This window comes from Wasmannia auropunctata, unplaced genomic scaffold (assembly GCF_000956235.1).
Source record: "Wasmannia auropunctata unplaced genomic scaffold, wasmannia.A_1.0 LD336000.1, whole genome shotgun sequence".
NCBI lineage: Eukaryota > Metazoa > Arthropoda > Insecta > Hymenoptera > Formicidae > Wasmannia > Wasmannia auropunctata.
In genome coordinates, this window is record NW_012026890.1 from 1317416 (window position 1) to 1337287 (window position 19872).

General features: G+C 41.5%; 2 protein-coding genes across 4 annotated transcripts in view; both read left to right on the forward strand.

Annotated features, from left to right (window-relative positions):
* Nucleotides 1-1525: 1525 nt before the first annotated feature.
* On the forward strand, nucleotides 1526-3612 carry LOC105453306. Its single transcript, XM_011695145.1, has 3 exons — nucleotides 1526-2905; nucleotides 3326-3412; nucleotides 3478-3612. Exons 1-3 carry the CDS (start codon nucleotides 1847-1849, stop codon nucleotides 3577-3579), a joined length of 1248 nt encoding a protein of 415 aa, XP_011693447.1. The 5' UTR covers nucleotides 1526-1846; the 3' UTR covers nucleotides 3580-3612.
* Nucleotides 3613-6068: 2456 nt separating this feature from the next.
* LOC105453305 overlaps nucleotides 6069-19872 on the forward strand; it is a 31351-nt gene continuing 17547 nt past the window's right edge. The window contains exon 1 of one of the 3 annotated variants that reach the window (XM_011695141.1): nucleotides 6069-6836. The gene's annotated coding sequence lies outside the window, so the exon portion shown is untranslated. Of the gene's footprint in view, nucleotides 6837-12131; nucleotides 12176-12227; nucleotides 12298-19872 lie in introns of those variants that run through there. The other 2 variants (XM_011695144.1, XM_011695143.1) reach the window with 2 other exon arrangements.

Sequence of the window (19872 nt, forward strand, 5' to 3'; positions counted from 1 at the left end):
ATATATTAATCTTTTATTACCCAACAATTCGCGCATCTATTTTAAATTTCCTGGGCTTTAAATAAAACAAAAGTGTATGAAAATAAGAAAGAAGACGTATAAGTATAATATAAGAGATAGTCGACCGCGAGGTAAGCTAAAGAGTCAAATAAATACGCTATGTCTGATTCCATGATTACCTTTGATCTGAAAGAAATGTCTTTTCTTTCATCTACGGATTCTTTGATCAATTTGAACGTCTCGACAATTTCAAGAAGAATTTCAAGAGTAAAAAAAATCAACTCTTAATTGATCAAAGAATTCGTAAGTGAAAGGATATACGGTAAACTAAAGATACCTTAAGTGCACAATTATTTAAATTGTGTTATCGATCTTTTCGATTAATCCTAATGTCTAATTGATTACTTTTATCCAATACTTCAATTTAAAACATTTAAAGTTATTTTTGTTTTAATTTAATTGTGTTCGCGCGATATAATGTAAACTTAAGATACCTTAAATGTATATAATATATATATTTAGATTATATTATCGATCTTTTCAATTCATCTTGTGTCTAATTGATTAGTTTTATCTAATACTTTAATTTAAAAAAATTTAATTTATTTTTGTTCCAATTTTTAAGTCAATTGTGTTTGCGGGCGCAACACGTAATACGATGTTTTTCATCGAAAGGTACGAGCGTCATTGTGTCGAAAGACGTAATGTTTAACTTTCAAACAACTCGGAAACAACTCAAGCGATCTGTTTGCACTTCGAGCTTCGTTTATCAACGATAATTTGATGAGGTTTCGTTGAGACGTAATGCGGTCGGCGCATTATCATAATGACAACATTCGCCACCCCATTCCCCTGTTGTCGCTAAAATACAAAAGACCTAGCCGTCCTGCGATAATTTGTTGCCCGCTATACTATGCCATACCTATTAACAATTTCATCAGTCGGGGGAATATGTTCGATTAATTCTAATCTAGATAATAGCATTGTCCTTGCGTCATAACTCGGTTTATCAACATGTTACGTTTGTTACTCACGCGCCTTTCACGATATCAGTGTTTCTCAAAAGACGCACAGCGCACTAATTTAATGCGTAATATTATACATGTACAAATTGTTTTGTGTTTGATTTATTATATTTATCGTCTTCGCAAAAGACTTGTGAAAACGATCTGCAATTCATCTATAGATTGAGCTCGAAAAACAAATATTGAGGATAATATATTTTTCGATCTAAACTATAATAGATACATATTGATAGACTTATGCATTGAAAATAAATGAATAAATAATTATATGTAAAAACATTAGATCTCGAAATCGTGGTATATAGATGCCAATCTTTTAATCAGAATAGAATACGAAATTAGAATGCATAATTTAATGTGCGGCTATTATTGATCTTTGAGAATTAATGTATCCACGTGTGGATACTGCGCAGTCGATGCTTCCTGTTTCGTGTGTGCACACACGATTCGCCTTGCGCGCGACCTAGATGCGCAAGATGATGGGTCGCACATGCCGCAGCAATTACACATCATTACTTTATGCTGCATCTCCCAGGGGTGACAAGTGCCGATCGAAGAAGAACACCATGGTTACTTCACGGCTAACAAATGGTCCTGTCGCCGCTACTCAACAAGGCAGCAACTGCCCGCAGTTTTGAACTTGAACTCGCCGGGTTTAGATCACGAGGATAGTCCGTGTGTCCAGGCATTTACCGTGGAAAGACGAAGGCCCTCGCGATCGCTTTCGCATCAATGCCAAAGTGTACCGTTAATGCGATTAATAATTTTCAGAATGCAATCTACGATCTAGGTCGTTGTTCTCCCATGACACTCCGCTGATCATGTTCAGTCCGTCACCCAAGTCCCAAGGACGCGCCAAGGGCAAAGTGCGGAAAAAATGGCGGCCGTTCCACGCGACGGACTTTCAATCCTTGATGTTTCCCTGCTTCATTTTCTGCCGCGTACTCGGAGTTTTCCCGTACAAGGTGAACGCCTCGGTCTTCGAGTTTTCCAAAGTGCGCTACATCGTGTCGACCGTCGTTATAGCCGTCGTCAGCGTTTACGGGCTGGCGATACTCTACGAGATCGACATTACCGCGCACATCAAATACGACAGCATACCCGGATCCCTTCAATGTAACTGCTACTACGTACTCGGCGGCTTCATAGCGATCGTCACGTACATCCTGAGTAAACCGCGGATGCATTTGCTCCAGACCACGCTCGAGATCTCTTCGAGACTGCCCCCGGAAACGTACAAGAAGATGTCCAGGGTGATCCACGCCAAGGACATTATCGGCTTCTTGTTCCTACTCGGGCAACTGTCGAATTGTAACTCCGAGACGTATGGCGATATCTTCCTCAAGGTGTTGGCGACGTACCTCACCCTGCTGGTGTTTCAAATGGATATGCTGTACATGAATTGCGTTTGTGTACTGAAGGCCTGCTTCAAACGAATCAACGACAATCTGGTGAATCTGCGAGAGCTCGTGGTGGGCGACGAGCCGCATCTCCTCAGGCGCATCTATCACGAGCAGAGAAATCCGTTTCTGCTGATGGAGCTGAAAGCCCTGAAGAAGCGACATTTGATAGTCAGCGATACCGTGCAGACGCTAAACGCGATTTTCAGTCTGCAACTTCTCGCCACCATAGTCATGACTTTTGCCGAAATCACTTTCAGTTTGTACTTCTACATAGTGCAGTGGCAAGGGGGCGTAGCCATTATCGATCTGCAGAAACAGATCTGGTACGCGTACTACATCACGTCCGTAGCGTATTATTCTATAAAAATTGCGTTTATAGTGTGGGCCTGCGATACCGGCAAGGATCAGGCCCTGCAGATTGGCACCACCGTTCACGACGTGCTCATCAGTACTAGCGATAAGCAAATCAAAGATGAGGTAGTAAAAAAAAATATAATAATTTAATTAACGTTTGGTTGTCACACTTTTTTCAATCAAGTTTATCAATTTGTCAATTTTTAAAAGGCTGCCGTTTAAAAACTAACAGTTTAATTGGATTCGCAAAAATTCTCAACTAGAGTTCGAACATTGTAGAATGTATTCTGATTATATAAAATTTAAAATTAAAGTGGCATCATATTGAAAAAAATTCTTAAAAGAAAGTAAATTTTAAAAAAAGCATTTCCCAGTAAAAGTAAAAAGCTGGGGTCATTTTGTCAAGTGTGACAACCAAAGGTTAATAGTAATTTTTAATTTCTTTTTACAAAAATGTTCTTTACGACGTTTTTTTTTTTATACAATGGATCTGTCGGTTACATAATTGCGTTTCTAATCCTATATTTAATTATTTTGATGCAGTTGCAGCTGTTCTCCTTGCAAGTATTGCATCGCGAAAATACGTTCTGCGCGAAGGGTCTCGCTGTGGACGCAACGCTTCTCACTGCGGTAAGCACTCGATCATTTGCCTTAATTTATTACATCCATTGTTGACTTTGTGATTTTGCTTGTAGATAGTGGGTAGCATCACCACATATCTATTAATTTTAATACAGTTCTTGGTCACGTCGAACTCTTGCGCAAAACCTGCAGCCAATATTACACAAGTAGTCTAATTATATATAAAATAAATGATGTAATAAAAAAAACACGATTTTAAAATACTTTTATTTATCACGGTACGGTAGAATATCGCGCGATATTCTATACTTATATGTATGTATACAAAAAAATTTGGAAATGTTTTCACGTAAAGGTGAACAGTTTAAGAATAAATTTTTAATAAGTTTTATTTATTTAAGTGCATCGTGTGAGACGTAATAAAAATATTTCTGAAAAAAATGTCGCTTCAGATTCATTAAATTCATCATGTAATAGATTAAGCTATTAAATATTCTTGCATTATTAAAATTAAAATGAATTGATGCTTATATCAGTAACTCGGTTTGGAAATTCATTTCCAATAGGCAAAAATATACATAAAAACAATATTTTAATTTCTATCTCTGGCGATCATATCACACGTCCTTCTACCATGATCAGCGGCAGTTTAGTAACACGGATGTGAATAAAAGAGCAATTAAGTTTTCGTTTCATTGACGCCACATTGGATGGCGATATCAGCGCGGAAATTCAGCGATAAATGCAATCTTCGAGGTCTAAAATTACATCTCAACGCTCTGCGCTACAGGAGAATGGACGTACGCGCTATAACAAGCTGCAACGCACGCAAGTAATTTTCAGGCATTTTCTTCGCGGTATCCTCTCGCCTTATCGTCAGCGAGTGACCCGCGGAAGTGACTTTTGACCCTGTCTGTCGCGCCTTGCCATTGCTAAATCGTAAATTCGTAATTTTGCTTGCCCTCGAATTTTTTTGCACTGCAAATGTATATTTCGTAGCTCGAAGTAATACAGATTTATCGCGCTTCGTCGATTCGACGTTCGTTATCTGAGATTTATAGAAAGAAAAAAAGGAACGAAGATACGGCAAATATACGGATTGAAACGGATGTTTAAATGAGCTTGCTTGTGGAAATGTGTCATGCAGAACAAAAAAATAATTTATCGTAGATTATTATAGGTACAATAATAAAAAAAATACGTCGCGTCTGCCGCGGTTTGTACCGTTTAACAGCAATCCGCTGGCGACGGCGACGGCGACGGCGGCGGTGGCAGCGGCGGCGGCGGCGGCGGCGGCGACAGCGGTGTCGGCCTCGAAACTGAGTTTTCATTCAGTGCGGAGGCATGTGGGGTGTAGCCGCGGATCGTGATCTATTGTCGTCAAGGTTAACGTTCTACTGCGCGATAATATCCGTACATAGTCGCAAAGGTTAATTTAGACTAAAAGGCTAAATGCGTTAATGATTTCAATCGGACTTTAATGCCGCGACGCGCGGCTCGGGTCACGGCAAGCGGACGACAATATTGTTTATCGCACGCGCGAGAACCGCGCAAATACTTGGGAAAAAATTTCTCCACGGATCATCCCTCGACCCTCCTTAACCCCTTTCTCTCCCCCCCCCCTCCTTGCTTCTTACTGTCTCGTACATTCTTTCGATCTCGTTGCTTTTCGTCCGGAATTCGAAAAGCAACGAAATCGACGAACGTAAAGTCGAGTCAAATTATTTCGGCACCGCGCGACGACGACGTGTCGTTCGTCACCTCTGGACATCTCGGTCCAGACAAATATATTTCGGCGCGAACTGAATAGGACTGCCATTATGTAACAGCATGCTGATGCAAATAAGCGTTGTCTCCATAGAAAAGCGATGTGTAAAAACTGATGTCAATAGACTGTAGACAGAGGTCAAATAAAGGTAAAGTAACAAAATGCTGCGGAAATTTTCGTTAATATTGCGTTACATAATGCAACGATAAATAAATAAAATAAACTGGACAAAACTTCTTCCCCCCCAAGAGTGTGTTAATAATAACTAGTCTATCATTATTATAATTGCATATTAATTACTTTTGCATCTTGATAAGAAATGTAAATCAATAAAGAGAAATAATGTTTCTCAAAACGGTGCTATATTTATACAAAAATGTCCTGGGCTTTCTCGTCGGCCTTTAACATTGAAAGAAAGAGCTGAACTTGCGATAAACGATAGCCTCTCGCGATATTCTCGCTAAAGAAAGATCGGTTCCAATTTCGTCAAAGAATTCATCGATGAGAGAGACACGTTGAATCTGGGACACACTCCGTGCGCCGTATATACGTGTCAAGTGATTCTACGTGAAACCATGATAGCGCGTGTTGCGCGGCAGCGCATATGGTGCGCATGTAGCGCGAGGAGGCCGCGTTTGTTCGCGAATGTACGGCGCGATAACTGCATCCGTATCGATCGTCCGCGTACCACGCGAAACGAGATCTCACGCGTCAGCGTGCGTACCTGTCGCGATTCTTTCAGGCAGTCCGGAATTCCGTTCTTTTGTCTAATTCTGACGAGGCTGCGGGGAAAGAGGTGTGTGTGTGTGTGTGTGTGTTAGAGAGAGAGAGAGAGAGAGAGAGAGAGGAGAGAGAGAGAGAGAGAGAGAGAGAGCGAGAGAGAGAGAGAGAGAGAGGGAATGGAGTATCGCGCGGTGGAGCAGCGCGCGCGTAGGCGATCACGCGATTTCGCGATCGCATCTCATCGCGCGCCGCGGCGCCTCTGACCGATACGCAATTGTCAGTGCCGCGCCAACCGCCGCGCCGAGTGAACGCCAGGGAGTGTTGCTCTTGCGCGCACCGCTCGTCACCGAATATATCGCTCGCGAAACGGAAACTCGCTGTTCGGAGAACAGCAGCAGCCGCAGTAGATTCTTCTCTCAGCCGAGCGACGTAGTGTTCCTTGACGCGAGTGACGGAGAAGACGTGCTCCGAAAGCAACGGAGACGTCTGAAAGTAAAAAAGAAAATAAATAAATAAAAAGGTTTAAAGTGCTGATAAAATTGACGGGTCACGCACGCGGACGAATGCGCGATCTCTACGCTCGTTAATGGACTAATTCGAGGAATTGCGAGTGTATCGAACTTGTACACACGATTAGATAAAGGCGCAAAAGGCGGCGAGTCCGCTGTGTGAAGTTCAGTGGATGCGAGTTCGCGGGCGGGCGCCGTGCGACCTGGTGATCCATGCGAAAACGCGGCCTTGCCCGCGGATCTCCGATGCCGCTGTCACCGTGTCACGGGTTTCCCTCGTACCCGCGGTAGCGAGCACGGCGACGAGATCAGGGATATAAACAGGCGGACCACGTAATCGGCGTGCGATCGGCGCATGTGAGATGCGGCGATTTTAATTCCCGCGCGAGAGGAGCCGTCGTCGATCTACGCCGCGGCTTGGTGCTTAGAGAGGTGCAAGGGCGCCTCTCGAGATCGATTCCCGTTCGACGAAGTAAGTTATCGGCATAGCTTTCATATTTCGCCTCTCGCGAGACGCAACGTTTCCCGCAGCACGCGCTGCAATCCGAGAAATTCCTGTCACAACGCTTAGTTTTTTCCACGGCCGTTAAGTTGATATTGCGATGCTAAATTTTGTCACATGTAACCGCAGGCGCATGAAAAAAGTTTAAGTTGTTTTTTTATGCAACACAAACGGTAATTAGAGCTTATCGTCGTAATGAGTAGTTAATTATCGAGCACTATCGAAACTTTTGGTCATCGCGTCAATGTGATGTTTATTTCTCTTTATTTACACTACCGCTCAAAAGTTTCGACACACTTCCTGTTCAGAAATTTCATAATACTAAAAAATAAATTATGTGAATATTACACAGTTTGAGCTTTAATGATAGAAGTTGAAAAGGCATTTTGTGCACGAAAGTTTCTTCAAGTCAAAGTTTCTTCAAGTGTTTTAATCAAAGATTTGTGTTTAATTTAATGCTTAATTTCTACGAGAAATATTGTTTACCATTCTTTTATTATTAATCGTCATGACATTCAAATATTCATCGGTGTTTAGCGCAAAATGTGAAATCGATATTTTTTTTTTTCAACCGATATACATGACATTTATTTATTTGAGAAATGTGCTTATAATTTTGATTTATAATTATTTTTTAGCTTTGTTGAACACTTCCGACTGAAAATAAGAGAGTATACCATACAATTTTAGTCCATTGAAAAGTGGAATTGTCAGCAAAAATGGCTGAAACTTTTGAGCGATAGTGTAGTTCTAATAATATTATCTATCTAATATATTAAGTTGATGACTTTTTAAAGAGGCTACTTATTATTTTCTCTGTCAATACATTGTTAAATAAATTCGCTTATCTTTGCAAAATTTCACGAACAACACTTTTGTTTGCAAATGAATATTCTACGATGACTTTTTTGCATTTAAAAAATTGCTGTTATTAAGAAAACCGACAACACGGACAATAAAACGGAAGATTGGGTTCGTGCTATATTTACGTCGGCGCGACTCTTGTATCACCAATCCTAATCGAGACGACGTGCCAAGAAATGTGGGTAAAGCATTTGGCGCACTTTGCGGAATTGTTAGGGCACTGTCTCTCGTCATAAATAAGTGCGTGACTCGTCTAACTCATATAGAAGTCACGACGATCGCCCGCTCTAATACATGGGAAATTTTAAGTCTCGCTTTCAGCGAAAATTCATTACCACGGGACCATTACATAAATCACAATTCTAGACAACGCGCAAAAATACATATATTCAAATCGAGTTAAAAATAATTCGAGAAAACCTTTTCTTTTGGCAGAGCCGAAATAATAAAGCTGAAATAATATAAACTCACAATAGATAATATAAACTAAAAGGAAATAAATTAGAAATATGATTCAAACGCCCGCTATAAATTGAGCGAATAATTAATACAAAAATGAGATCGAAAAATTCAATTGAGGTTTTCACGCGCGAATCCGCGCTGCGGCGGAAGTCAGTGAACTTTTTGCAGAGTATACGCGACGCGCGATAGACATGACGTTTCCGTTAGACGCGCTCGACCGCGCAATACCGTCTCTGAGTTATTACTCGGTGTTAGCAGAGACTAACGAGAATTTATGAACGCGACAATGAGTCGTCTAGTCTTCTCGACAATACGCGACAAGTGTTTCTCATACCATTGACTCTGGCCACACTCTTCTATATATCTCAAATTGTTCTCTCGAGAATCGCTTTATCCACTTGGCCATTCAATAATGTTACTCTTGAGAGAAACGTAATTTATTTACTTTCTGTATATTTTGCCCTTGCTCTCTTACAAACTAGATTCTAATAATCCGCCATCTCTTTCTCTCAAACTTTTTTTCCATTTCAGACAGTAGCATGTAGTTGAAAAAATTAAAGTTAAAAAGAAACTGAAAGACGTTCCTCCATTTATTCATTTTCTTTGGGTTTCTTCATTTTTCTTTAATTTTCTTAATGAAAACTTCGGATTATTTCTCGCCGCCCTAGTTCTCTACATATCTCTCTGCAAATAAACAAATCACACGGTTACGGGCCAACGTCAATCATTATTTGATTCGCGCTTATTGCTCGATCCATGTTTATCACCGGGTAGACCTGACGTGACGTGCATAGCGGCATAACAGACGCGAAGTGCATTGAAAATCGCTTGCCGAAGACGGATTGAGTCAACTTGTGCTAATATTGCCGTTCGATAAATTCGGCGCGAACAAACAGTCGGCGACGACGTCGCTCGATTATCATCAGTGGCGAAACTTACGTGTACATACGACGAGATATTTTAATTCTCGTCCAAGGTTGCCATTGCAACCTATATGCGCGGCGCGCCGAGGTGCGATCATTGTAGAAACCGTTTGAATGAAAGGTGCGAATTCGTGCTCCGTGTGTTTTGACACGAGCCGCCGCGTTCGACGAATTATCATTTTCGTCGGCGCGGGAACGGCAAATAAGTGATTTTACGAATTGTTCGATACGCGCGTGTGCGTATGTGCGTACGTCAATGCGGCATCGTATTATGTGCCGTTTATCATCGTCCGTCGCATTTATTATCCGCCGTGCGATGGCACGCGCGCTATAAAAGCGTGACGATTAGCAGTGTGCCAGAGAGCGATGTGTTATACCCGCTCCTACGCGCGGTTGCCTCCACGGTGGACCGAAATAATATATATTCATCTTTTTTTCTCTCTGAAATTTTACGATTATAATAATTTTCGTGCACATTAACGCAATAAAGTACAAATTCCATTTGTACAAAAATATCGATAAGTGCATGTGTATAGCATCTTTTTCCTACCGTCTCTCTCTCTCTCTCTCTCTCTCTCTCTCTCTCTCTCTCTCTCTCTCTCTCTCTCTCTCTCTCTCTCCTTCTCTCGGAGCCTCAATTGCGACGCAATTCGGAGCACTCGGACGTGCAAGGAGCCTCGACAAAGTTTTCGATTCGCGACGATACTTTAGTGCCGGCGCTACCTTTCATTCCCCAGGCGGAGGCATTAATTATGCGGGAGGAAAGAGCCCGCCGCGTATGCACAACGAATACACGCGTGTGCGATTTGCACGCAAATGGCGACCCCGTTGACATCATGAGGCGTACATTTTCTGCGTTCTTGACTTTCCTTGTGATCCGCACCGCGGGTCTGATCGAGACCCGTGCGTTCGCTTAAAGCATCAAAAAATACAACGCAAAATATAGTAACGCAAGTCTCACTGATTGATGTCAAATATTTTTAGAGCACAGTTACAGTTTTCATTTTCCTATAATTTATTAAATTTCCGTACAAAAATTATTTAAATTCCTCACGACGAAAAGTAGAATGGATGAGCAGAAAATGGGAGAAGGTTAAGAGAAGACAAACGCTGCCGCTGCGAAAGTGTCTATGTTTCTAAACCCGATCATCGTTCGACCTCCCCCCCTCCCCTTCCCCTTGAGACGCTGACGAAATCACGATTGTCGCGTTTTCGATTCGACGAATGATTTTCGCGCACTTTCTCTCGTCGCCTCGAGAGAGCGAACGAATCCATTCATGAGAGAGCGGAAAAAGATAATAATTTTCTACGAACGTACAAGAGTGCCGCGCGACGTAAGACGCACGATGACAAGTTGTTTTTCTCGGGCTACGTAATGGCCACGATGCACGGCGTGTTACAGCACGGAGATAAAATCGGATCTGGGTTGCGCCGCAAGTCGCGAGTGCGTGAGTCAGTCGCCGCTCGCGTCGTCCGCTGGAACAAACAGAATTATTAGGCTGATGCACGAATAACGGCTGCTTCGGCATTGACCGATGCATATTTTTCTACTAGATAAACGTTTCCACGAAACCCATTACGTAAGAAGTTCGGTAAAGTCTTTGTGAGAGAATGTGCGTGATAGTATAGTTTTTTCTCTCTCCCTCACAATCAGAAACTTTCTTTCGGGGAAATTAAGCCGCGTTATGACGTAATCGACTTATCTAATTAAATTCGTTAAGTATAAACAACGGCGAAAGAAACGACAGTGAGATCCATTAGTTTTTTATACCTACATTATGAATAACCACTATTTGTTTCTACATGTTTCTTTATAAAAAAAATATACAATGCAAAATTTATATATATATGTATATATATATATATATGTATGTACGTATGTAAAGAATGTTCTTTACTTTAAATTAAGGCCCAATAAATGTGTGCAATTAATGATTCATTTAAAAAATTCTAGATTAGAATTATTTTACAATAATAAAGGAGTTTGTAAATGCAATGTACAGACATTTATTTCGATGAACACACTATGTATGTAGCCATTTACACTTCCGACTTACCGCCCGCTGCGAGAAATTGACGAGCATTCGTTCGATCTTCGTGTCGAGTCACTTTCATTAGCGCAGCGCCTTAGTCAAGATCTTAATCGTCGGTTATGGCGTGTTATTAAATGCCGATTATCGAAGCAGATCGCGAATAGTAAGAAAATTATTTGCTCTATGTGGATACGTAATTACTTAATTACTCTTACATAAAGATAGTTATTCTATTCGCCTAACAAAATAAGTGGAGTTATCGATCATGTTAATACGAATTTCGCTAGTTAACTAATTATTTTGTGAAATGCATAATCAATTTTCTTCTCTCATCGGAATTACCATATTCAGAAACTTTGTGGAGTTTAGTCTCACCGGCAAGCACAAATATTTTCGATCTCGATAATTATGCGCATTTATGAGTGTGGAATGGCTGTGTCGGTTATCACGCATGACGCGACACTTTTTTCGACGTATATCGACGTAAACAAGTATAATTTTTTTTCATGAGCGCCGCGACGACACACACTCACATATACTGATAATTATGCGATATATACACACATCAGGGATTCCTAAGTTTCCAATAAAGATGCAATCGCGCATGTGTTAAAAAATATTTCTGCCATAATGTTCTACAGTTTACGAGACACATGAAATTTAATTTCTTCGAAATGTTTAATATAAATTATTTTGCATTAATCACGTAATATAACGTAGTACATTTACGTCACGCATTATTTTATTTTTTTTTTAGAAAGCTCTAACAAGATCGAGTCGATCCGAAAAGAATATCGGAAATTTCCAATCCATTGTCTTTCCCAAATATTGTGGATAAGATATTTTCGAGATATCGTTCGAGAATCAAGTTGAGACGTGGTGCGTAGTCACGATGACGCGTGTCGATGATGACGCGCTGTCATACTATTCGAGGTGATCACGAGAAGCTAGAGAAAGCTCGAGGGACGAGTCAGCGCCGCCCGGAAGTGATCTGTATCGCGAGTGCCCGTTTATAGGCGCCGACGAGGTAACGCACGTGTCGCCAAATTAAATTAAGCGCGGCCACTGACGTTGGCAACCGCGTCTCTCGGTGGTTCGCATAGAGAATCGCAGCCTCTCGAGTTACGGATTTCTTTTTGTTTTTCCGCGGTATAACAATATTTTTATATAACAATTTTTTTAGAGACAAGATCGTTATAAGTGAGTTCTCGTGCACTTTAGAATATTAAATTTTACATTAAAATTCTTCTGGATGATTTATCCAAGTTTGAGCGTACTCAATATCAGGGGAAGGGGGGGAGGGGGGTTATCAAGTGTTCGCTATCATCACGGATACGAGGTATGATATGAGAAATTCAAAACAAATTCGCATCGGTATTTCTGCAAAATGCGGACACACAGATTAAGCGGTTGAAGACGTTTACAGGTCGAAACTGGGGCATCTTTGGTGTCAATAATCATGAGAAAAGTATCTGTTCACGGAGAGATATCGGCGAATTCTGAAAATATTTGCGTTTATCCAATATATCTATTTTATACGTGCGATATGTCGATATATTAAAAAAAAAAATAATTTATTTATACTTTCGAAATACATAGTTAAAATACATGTACTTTCAGTTATCTCTTCAATGTTTCTCTTACATTTATCTTCGTGATATGATAAGAAATAGTTTTATGAGGAAAACATCGAGTGTTATTGATATACTCGCGCTATTTGACTCCGAACAATCGAAAACGTCGATAAAAAAAATTCAAGTTAATTAATAGTCCAACTAATTTATCATTACCCCAGCTGTTACAAGATACATGTGTATCGTTAAAACAATCGAATAATAAAATCGCTGGCGTTTCTTCCGCTAGACTTGTTTACGACTTGCGTATCAATTTAACACTTGATAATAATACAATAATATGAAAAAATTTATTTTAAATATTTAATTTAATATACATATGTACACTATACCTAATGATATAGAAAAAAATCTCGGAAAATTCAATAAAAATAAATACGTGAAAAATATACTCGTAATATCAGTGGAAAATACCTGTATATTCTTATATAGAAAAAATCTCGGAAAATTTGATAAAAATATATACGTGAAAAATGTAATATCAGTGGAAAATACCTGTATATTCTTAAATAGAAAAAATCTCGGAAAATTCGATAAAAATATCTGCGCGAAAAATGTAATATCAGTAAATGGAAAATACCTGTATATTTTTTTGTACAAAAAAACTAATCAATAATACGTCCATCTTATCAAGATTTATATCTCTTTTATACATATGCAATTTCTTGAATTTTATTTCAAGATAATCAAGATATAAATCAGACTCCTTTCTGTTCTCGTCCGAGATTAATAAACGAAATGTCGCGATCCGTTTCTTTCAATGCCATGCACTCGCAAGTTGTGACTTCTGCGCAAGAACGGCCGCAAAAGTCGTCATGCACGAAAGTAACGGTTCACCGGTGTGACTACTGCTTGAAACAATCCCTTCGCATCAGTCATGCAAAACAGCGAACCGCGGTTACAATGCCATTATGAGCGAGCGCGGCTGCAAAGCTGTCGCGTTTATGGCCATACGTTTCATTCTCAAGTGGGTAGTTTGTAATACTCGACGAGTATATTAAAGTATAAATATATTCCGCGTGCTGTCGAGCTGAAAGCAAATATTGTCGAATGCAAACAGTTTGTAATTTAATACTGTAATAAAGTTTACGTATATCGAAGCCTCTAAGTGACCAATACAGGATTTCGTCTTGTAATCGTATTTCGAGCGTAAACAAGTCCACCACAAGTCCAGGCGCCTGCAATTTCGTTACTCGATTGTTTTAATAAACACAGTAGGTTTTCGCATGTAAATGGAAATTATTCTCTCTTCAACGCAACTGTTTATTATCTCAGTTGTTTTTATACTTGTTATTTATTCAGTTAATAAAACGTGTATGTAATACGCGACAATATATCAACCTTTACGCTGTTCATGCATCAGGAAAGTTCAAAAGTTCCGTAATGGACCTTTTAACCCGTTCTCCGGGAATATCTGCAAAGTTTGATTACTTGGCAGGCCGAAAACAGCGATATGCATCACGTTCATGTGACGCAGTGATCAGCTGACGTCGCGTCGCGTCGCATGGAAGCGACGAAAGTGCAAGCTGCATCCCCGACGGTGCAACGTGAGTCAGTGCGACCGGTTCTGCGACTCCGTTGGCGGCGTCGAATTCCGTACACAGCGTCGTATTACGCCGTTTTTGTATCGTTCCAGCCACGTGCCGGTCGATGATAATGTTTTCTCGCGTGTCGCGTGTCATTTCCTGATCGATCTCTCTACTATTGGTTCAGTCACGACGATGTTCGATGCAATTTTCCAGATATTCTATTCTCGTGGAACACGCTCGCTCATCCTCGCGATTGACAAAAACTTCCCGAAATGCGCAATATCGCGAAAAAAAATTGACGCGATTTTCATTGGCTTGAATTTTTGAAAATCTATCTAAAAACTATGTATTCGTAATTTTTTATTTTTGTTAATTAATTTAATTAATTATAGTTTTTTTTTTAGAAATTACAATGGAAAATATTACGAATGGTAATATTTTCAAATCGAAAATAATAGAAAAAAAAAACGATTAAAGATTTATAAGAATTTTTTGTTCGAAGAGTCCGTTTTGAATATCACTATACGCGACAGATCGTCGTTGGATTCGTCGGCGAAGAGAGTATAGTAGCTGGTCTTGCTCATACGCGATTTTTTTTCGGATTACGGCCGCGCGCTGTGTTGACCTCGATTTCGTTGGCACGCACATGGCGCGCTATCACATCGGCTGCCAAGCGCAGTGATATCTCTGCGCACCCGGTAAGCAGCGGTACACGCTCAATAGAATCTCTTTTCTGTCCGGTGATAAATTGTACATTGTCCAATTACGCAGAATATATTCGTGGTAATTGTGATCGCTGTCAGATTTAGCCGGTCGATTACGATGTTGGAGACCGACGAAAATATCTAAAACAAACGGCTTTCTATTTGCACGCTCGTTTGGCTTGTACGGGAACCGCGCGCATGTAGGTGGACGCCCAGACGTTCGCGAGAAATATGTTCAACAAACAACTATTACAAATATTGTATACATCTCATAGCAGTATTGTATTCTTTTGTAAATGAATAAATAAACGCTGAACCGACCCGTATTTCTAGCGGCGTAAAACTATATCGCACGCTTCGAAATTCGGTTCAAAGTTTAAGAGTGGAGTTTCAAGTTGATTTAACTGTGTAGACACTCTGTAGACACTGCGATTCTGTCTACACGATTCTATTTACTACGCACTGACCAGGGTTAATCGTTAGTTTCATTACCGTTGATCAGTCGTTAGTTCAACTTATCTTTAATCTAATTTTAGCACTGAAAGGAGATTCGATAAATCAAGATTAGATAAAACATCGCGAAGATATAACGCGTAAGTTTGTATTTTCGTAAACACTTCTGGCTCCACTTACTTTTCACGGCCACGAATTCCACGGGGGAATCGTAAACCTCGATTCAACGTACATGCACTATAAGACGCCATTATCCTTTTACGCGAACCGATACCTACACTAGAGCTGGTTCGTTTCGCTGTTTGCACTCGGGACAGCGTAAGCCTTTCTCAGCGAGCGAGCAATTTCGTCGTGTGAAAGGGTTAACCGACATCTCGAGGAAACCGGCCCTAAGTCGTGATCTCTCGCGTTCCGGGTGAGCTACGCGCATGCCGCGTCGATGAGTGGCTATGCAATGTGCCGCGAGCGGATAAGTATGCAAGTAAGCAGGTCGATGCACTCCACCCACACCTGGCCCGCGCGAAATAGCCGGTCTGTCCTTGACACGACGTGAACCGGCCGCTTCTCTATCTCTGGGAGCAGGACCCGCTCGATTCGCACGCGGCAAACGAGATCGTTCCACCGAGACTTGGGTTTCGTTCGCTTTAAAAAAAAAGATTTAATAATTGGTAACGGTTAGCCCGTGACATAGGACCGCATTTTACGATTCGGTGTCGACCGTGTACACGCGAGAATAAAATTAGCCGAGAGTTTAAACTGCTGCTCGCGCGCCCCTTGACCTTTCTTAATTTTGCAGCTGGCCATTAGTCACGACTGATTTTCATTCGCCGTCAGTACCGTCGCTTTTTGTATCCATTTCGAATGTTTGGCAGTTCGCTATTGACCTGTCGGACTGCAAGCGTGCCAAGTCGCGCAATGGTGCACCGATATGTCGATCGGTGCGCTCTCTTAAGTACACAATGTGCACTCAGGACTGGTTTAAATTGTTACGATCTTTTGTTGATTTAATTAGAGGACACTGAATATATTGAGGATTCCTAAAGAATTTTTATTTAAATAACTTCAATATAAGAAATCTCTACAAAGTCTAAAGAATTAAAAAATATAAAATACATTCCAATTTGATGGAACATACATATATTGTTCTATTGAAAAAGAATCTCGGAGCGAAATATATCTGTCTTTATAAAAGGGTATATTTTTATAAGCAATACATATTTTTATAAAAGGATATATATTTTTAAAAATATTTTTTTTATAAAAAAGCAATACGTAAAATGTTTATTGAAAATGTAAAAACACGTGTAAATGTTTATTGAAGTACGTGCGATGAAAAATATCCTTAAAATAACAGGGGAAACAAAAAAAAGGCGATTGCGAAGGATGTTTGGTAACTTTTGACAGTTTTGGTACGAATTCGAGATGCGTTGTACCGGCGCTGGGTGCCGTGCTATAACTTGCACGGCGGACAGCTGCATCCCCGTCCGCGAGCTGGCATCCGTGAGATCGCATCAAACGACGCACGTGCCCTCACGCACGGCCCACGCGCACGAGGCCGATGAGGGATCGCCACGCAGCGCGGGAATGGGCGCGAAACTTGTTTACGCGACGAAGCAACGTCGCGCATTCCGCGGCGTGAGTTGCAGTTATTCAGGGAGCCTTGACTCGCGCGTTGCCGCCGCGTAGGTGCATCTCTCGCGTGGTGTGCAGGCGTGAAACCACGTCAGCGGGAAGAGGGAGAGAGATCTTGCGGATCGCGAACCGTAGATGGACCGGGATTAATTGCAGATTATCACGAACGCCAACGGATCGCAAGTGCGACGAGTTATACTTCTCGTGCTATCGATCTTCGTACCGCAGATCGCGATTCCGTAACTTCACAACACGTGTCCGTCCGCGATCAATCCTCGTAGATGGAACAAGGAAAAAAAAAGATTGTCAGTAAAACGGTAATAAATGCTCGACAATAAAGGCACGCGCGTCTTTGATTCGAAGAAATAAAGCGAGCGTCATCAATCGTGTTTACTCTTCCGGTGCAATTAATTTTTTAATCCGACATCCACGATTAAAAAACATAAATAGGAAAAACGGTTTTTTTTATTCAATGCAAATTCGCCTTTATTGTCTCGCTTGTCTTAATCTACGGTTATTGGAATTCATTAGGGACGCTTTCTTCTTTTGGTACGCGGCGTTTCCTCTTCCTATTCATACGGCCGGTGGCCATAATAAGGAAGGAAACCAATTAACTGTGGGCTGAGTAACAACATGAATCATAAACCAATGAAGACCTCCGTGAACGCACTTCGAAAAGTAATCTTCGGGCAAGACCTTAATCTTCGGGCGGAAATCATTTCGGAGTCGTGCCCTTCTGCAGCAACTTCTTTTTAATCCGAAGTTTATTTTGCTGATGGAATTGTTCGATATTTTCAATAATAATAAAGAGATCTCTTGGATCCTACTATACGTACAGTTTCTTTCCTTTACGACATATTTCTCTTATGTTTAATGGATCTATTGTTAAAGAGTTGAGGCATGTGTATTGTTTAATCGAAAGCATTGATATGAATCAATCAATGTTCAAACGTTTCTGTTTCGCAAAACACATAGCAGGCCATTGTTGCGGAGTGTATGGAGATCTTGCGTTACTTCTCGCAAGGTCAACGAATCGCCACGGCCGAGGCCTGATCGCTCGCTGGAATTTGTTCGGAAAGCGGCGCGGGAGCGCGATAGAGCCGGTGTGTGTGCGCGCACCGTCGGGCTTTATCTGCCGCGTGGGAGGTCCGGATCAATGTAGTTTGCGATGGAACGCGAAAAATAACGTCGTGGGGTAATCGCGGCTGGTGGTTTATGGGCCGAGCTATCTGCTAGGAATAATGGTGCGTGCGCGTCGGTCCGGGGGAGTGCGCGAGGTCAAGCGCGATGGTAGTCTTTTGTTCGTCCGGAGTACCGTCTCGGGACAAAGGAAACTCCGTACGTAAAATATGCACCCTGCGAAGGAGAGGAGGAGGCGGCGCACACGGGGACGTTTAGATTTTCCCACGTGCCGCGGCAGATCCTGAAAAGCCGATTCGTACACAGCCCAATTTTCAAGCGCGCGCGATCTCCCTTTGCGATTGTCGCCGTGAATATTCATGCGTAGAAAGCGCAGAACCTCAAATTCCCATCTGATAACAATCGTCGTTATGCGTCTAATGAAGATTTCACACGTTCCGAGCGCATGAACATTAATACATTTGCTCCTGCAGTAGAAAATTTATCTGATTTCATTCGATAAAATATTTGCCGTCTTAATATAAATGTCCTTTATACACGATATCTGGAGCTTAACGCACGAGTAATTGTCTCATTTTCATTTTAAATTCACATTATAACCGGATATTACGCATTGAATTAAAATAACGTTAATAACGACCTAATTCACGTCGTCGCATGATATATGTACGTCGCACACGGTCTATCGCGCGGTTAAAATGTTTTACATTTTGGTCAGCCGGTACGGCTTCACGAGCAATCTCGTGGATAGGAGACCTGTGATTTCCCCGGCGCTCACGTACGGACAAGGTTAACCGGTCGATGAGCTCAGGAGTCAAGCTGGAAGCGATCGTCCGGTATCTACGTAGCGATTTGCTGTCACGCACGAGGGCTTTCTATTCCTCCGCGGCAATGAAATCGCCACGCGTGGAAATCCGGTTTCCGTCCTTCCGTCATTTGTATCCGAGAGAGAGATTCATTTTTTTTTTTTGCATACTCGGACCTGCCCGATGGTGCTCGATAGATAAGCGTCGTTGTCTGTAGTGGGTGCGACCGAGCGAAAGGACACACTTACGGGCTCGGGGGATCGGATAGGAAAGTTATTTCTCGATAAAAGAATCCCCCCTTCTCTCCCTCCTACCGATAAATACACGTTGTACTCAATCTTGAGATAAGTATGTAAAATGAGAAGGTATAAATCAGCGATTTTGCATAGAAATTCCAAGCTGAAACACACTCAAGTTGTCTACTTCATTCACCACATCAAAGTTGCAACAGCAATGCGCTTGCCTTTGGCATCCGTCAAGTCCCCGGCGCAGAAAATATCGCGATCCTGTGCTCGCTGCTAGCTTGTAATTAGTATTACGCGCTTCGCTGCCTTGGACAAACAATTCTTGGGAGCTGTCCGCGGTCGGATTTCCTTCTCGCGCGAAGATTCAGGATTTTGCTTTCTCGCTATCCGATCGCCAGGCGTACTTTTCAGCGGCGTACTTTTCGCGAAGACGCGCGTTAATGAATTTGCACATTCCTCGCAGAAGTGTTGCCGTAACGGTGTATAGATCGGCGCGCGGTAACGGTATCAGAATACTTCTTGACGCCGTTTATTATCCATTAACGCGTTTATGCCATCCGTACTACTCGCGAACGCGTCTC

Coding starts and splice junctions, on each gene's coding strand:
- LOC105453306 (XM_011695145.1), top strand. CDS start 1,847: ATGTTCAGTCCGTCACCCAAGTCCCAAGGACGCGCCAAGGGCAAAGTG. Junction 2,906..3,325: donor ATAAGCAAATCAAAGATGAG/GTAGTAAAAAAA, acceptor ATTTTGATGCAG/TTGCAGCTGTTCTCCTTGCA. Junction 3,413..3,477: donor ACGCAACGCTTCTCACTGCG/GTAAGCACTCGA, acceptor TTTTGCTTGTAG/ATAGTGGGTAGCATCACCAC.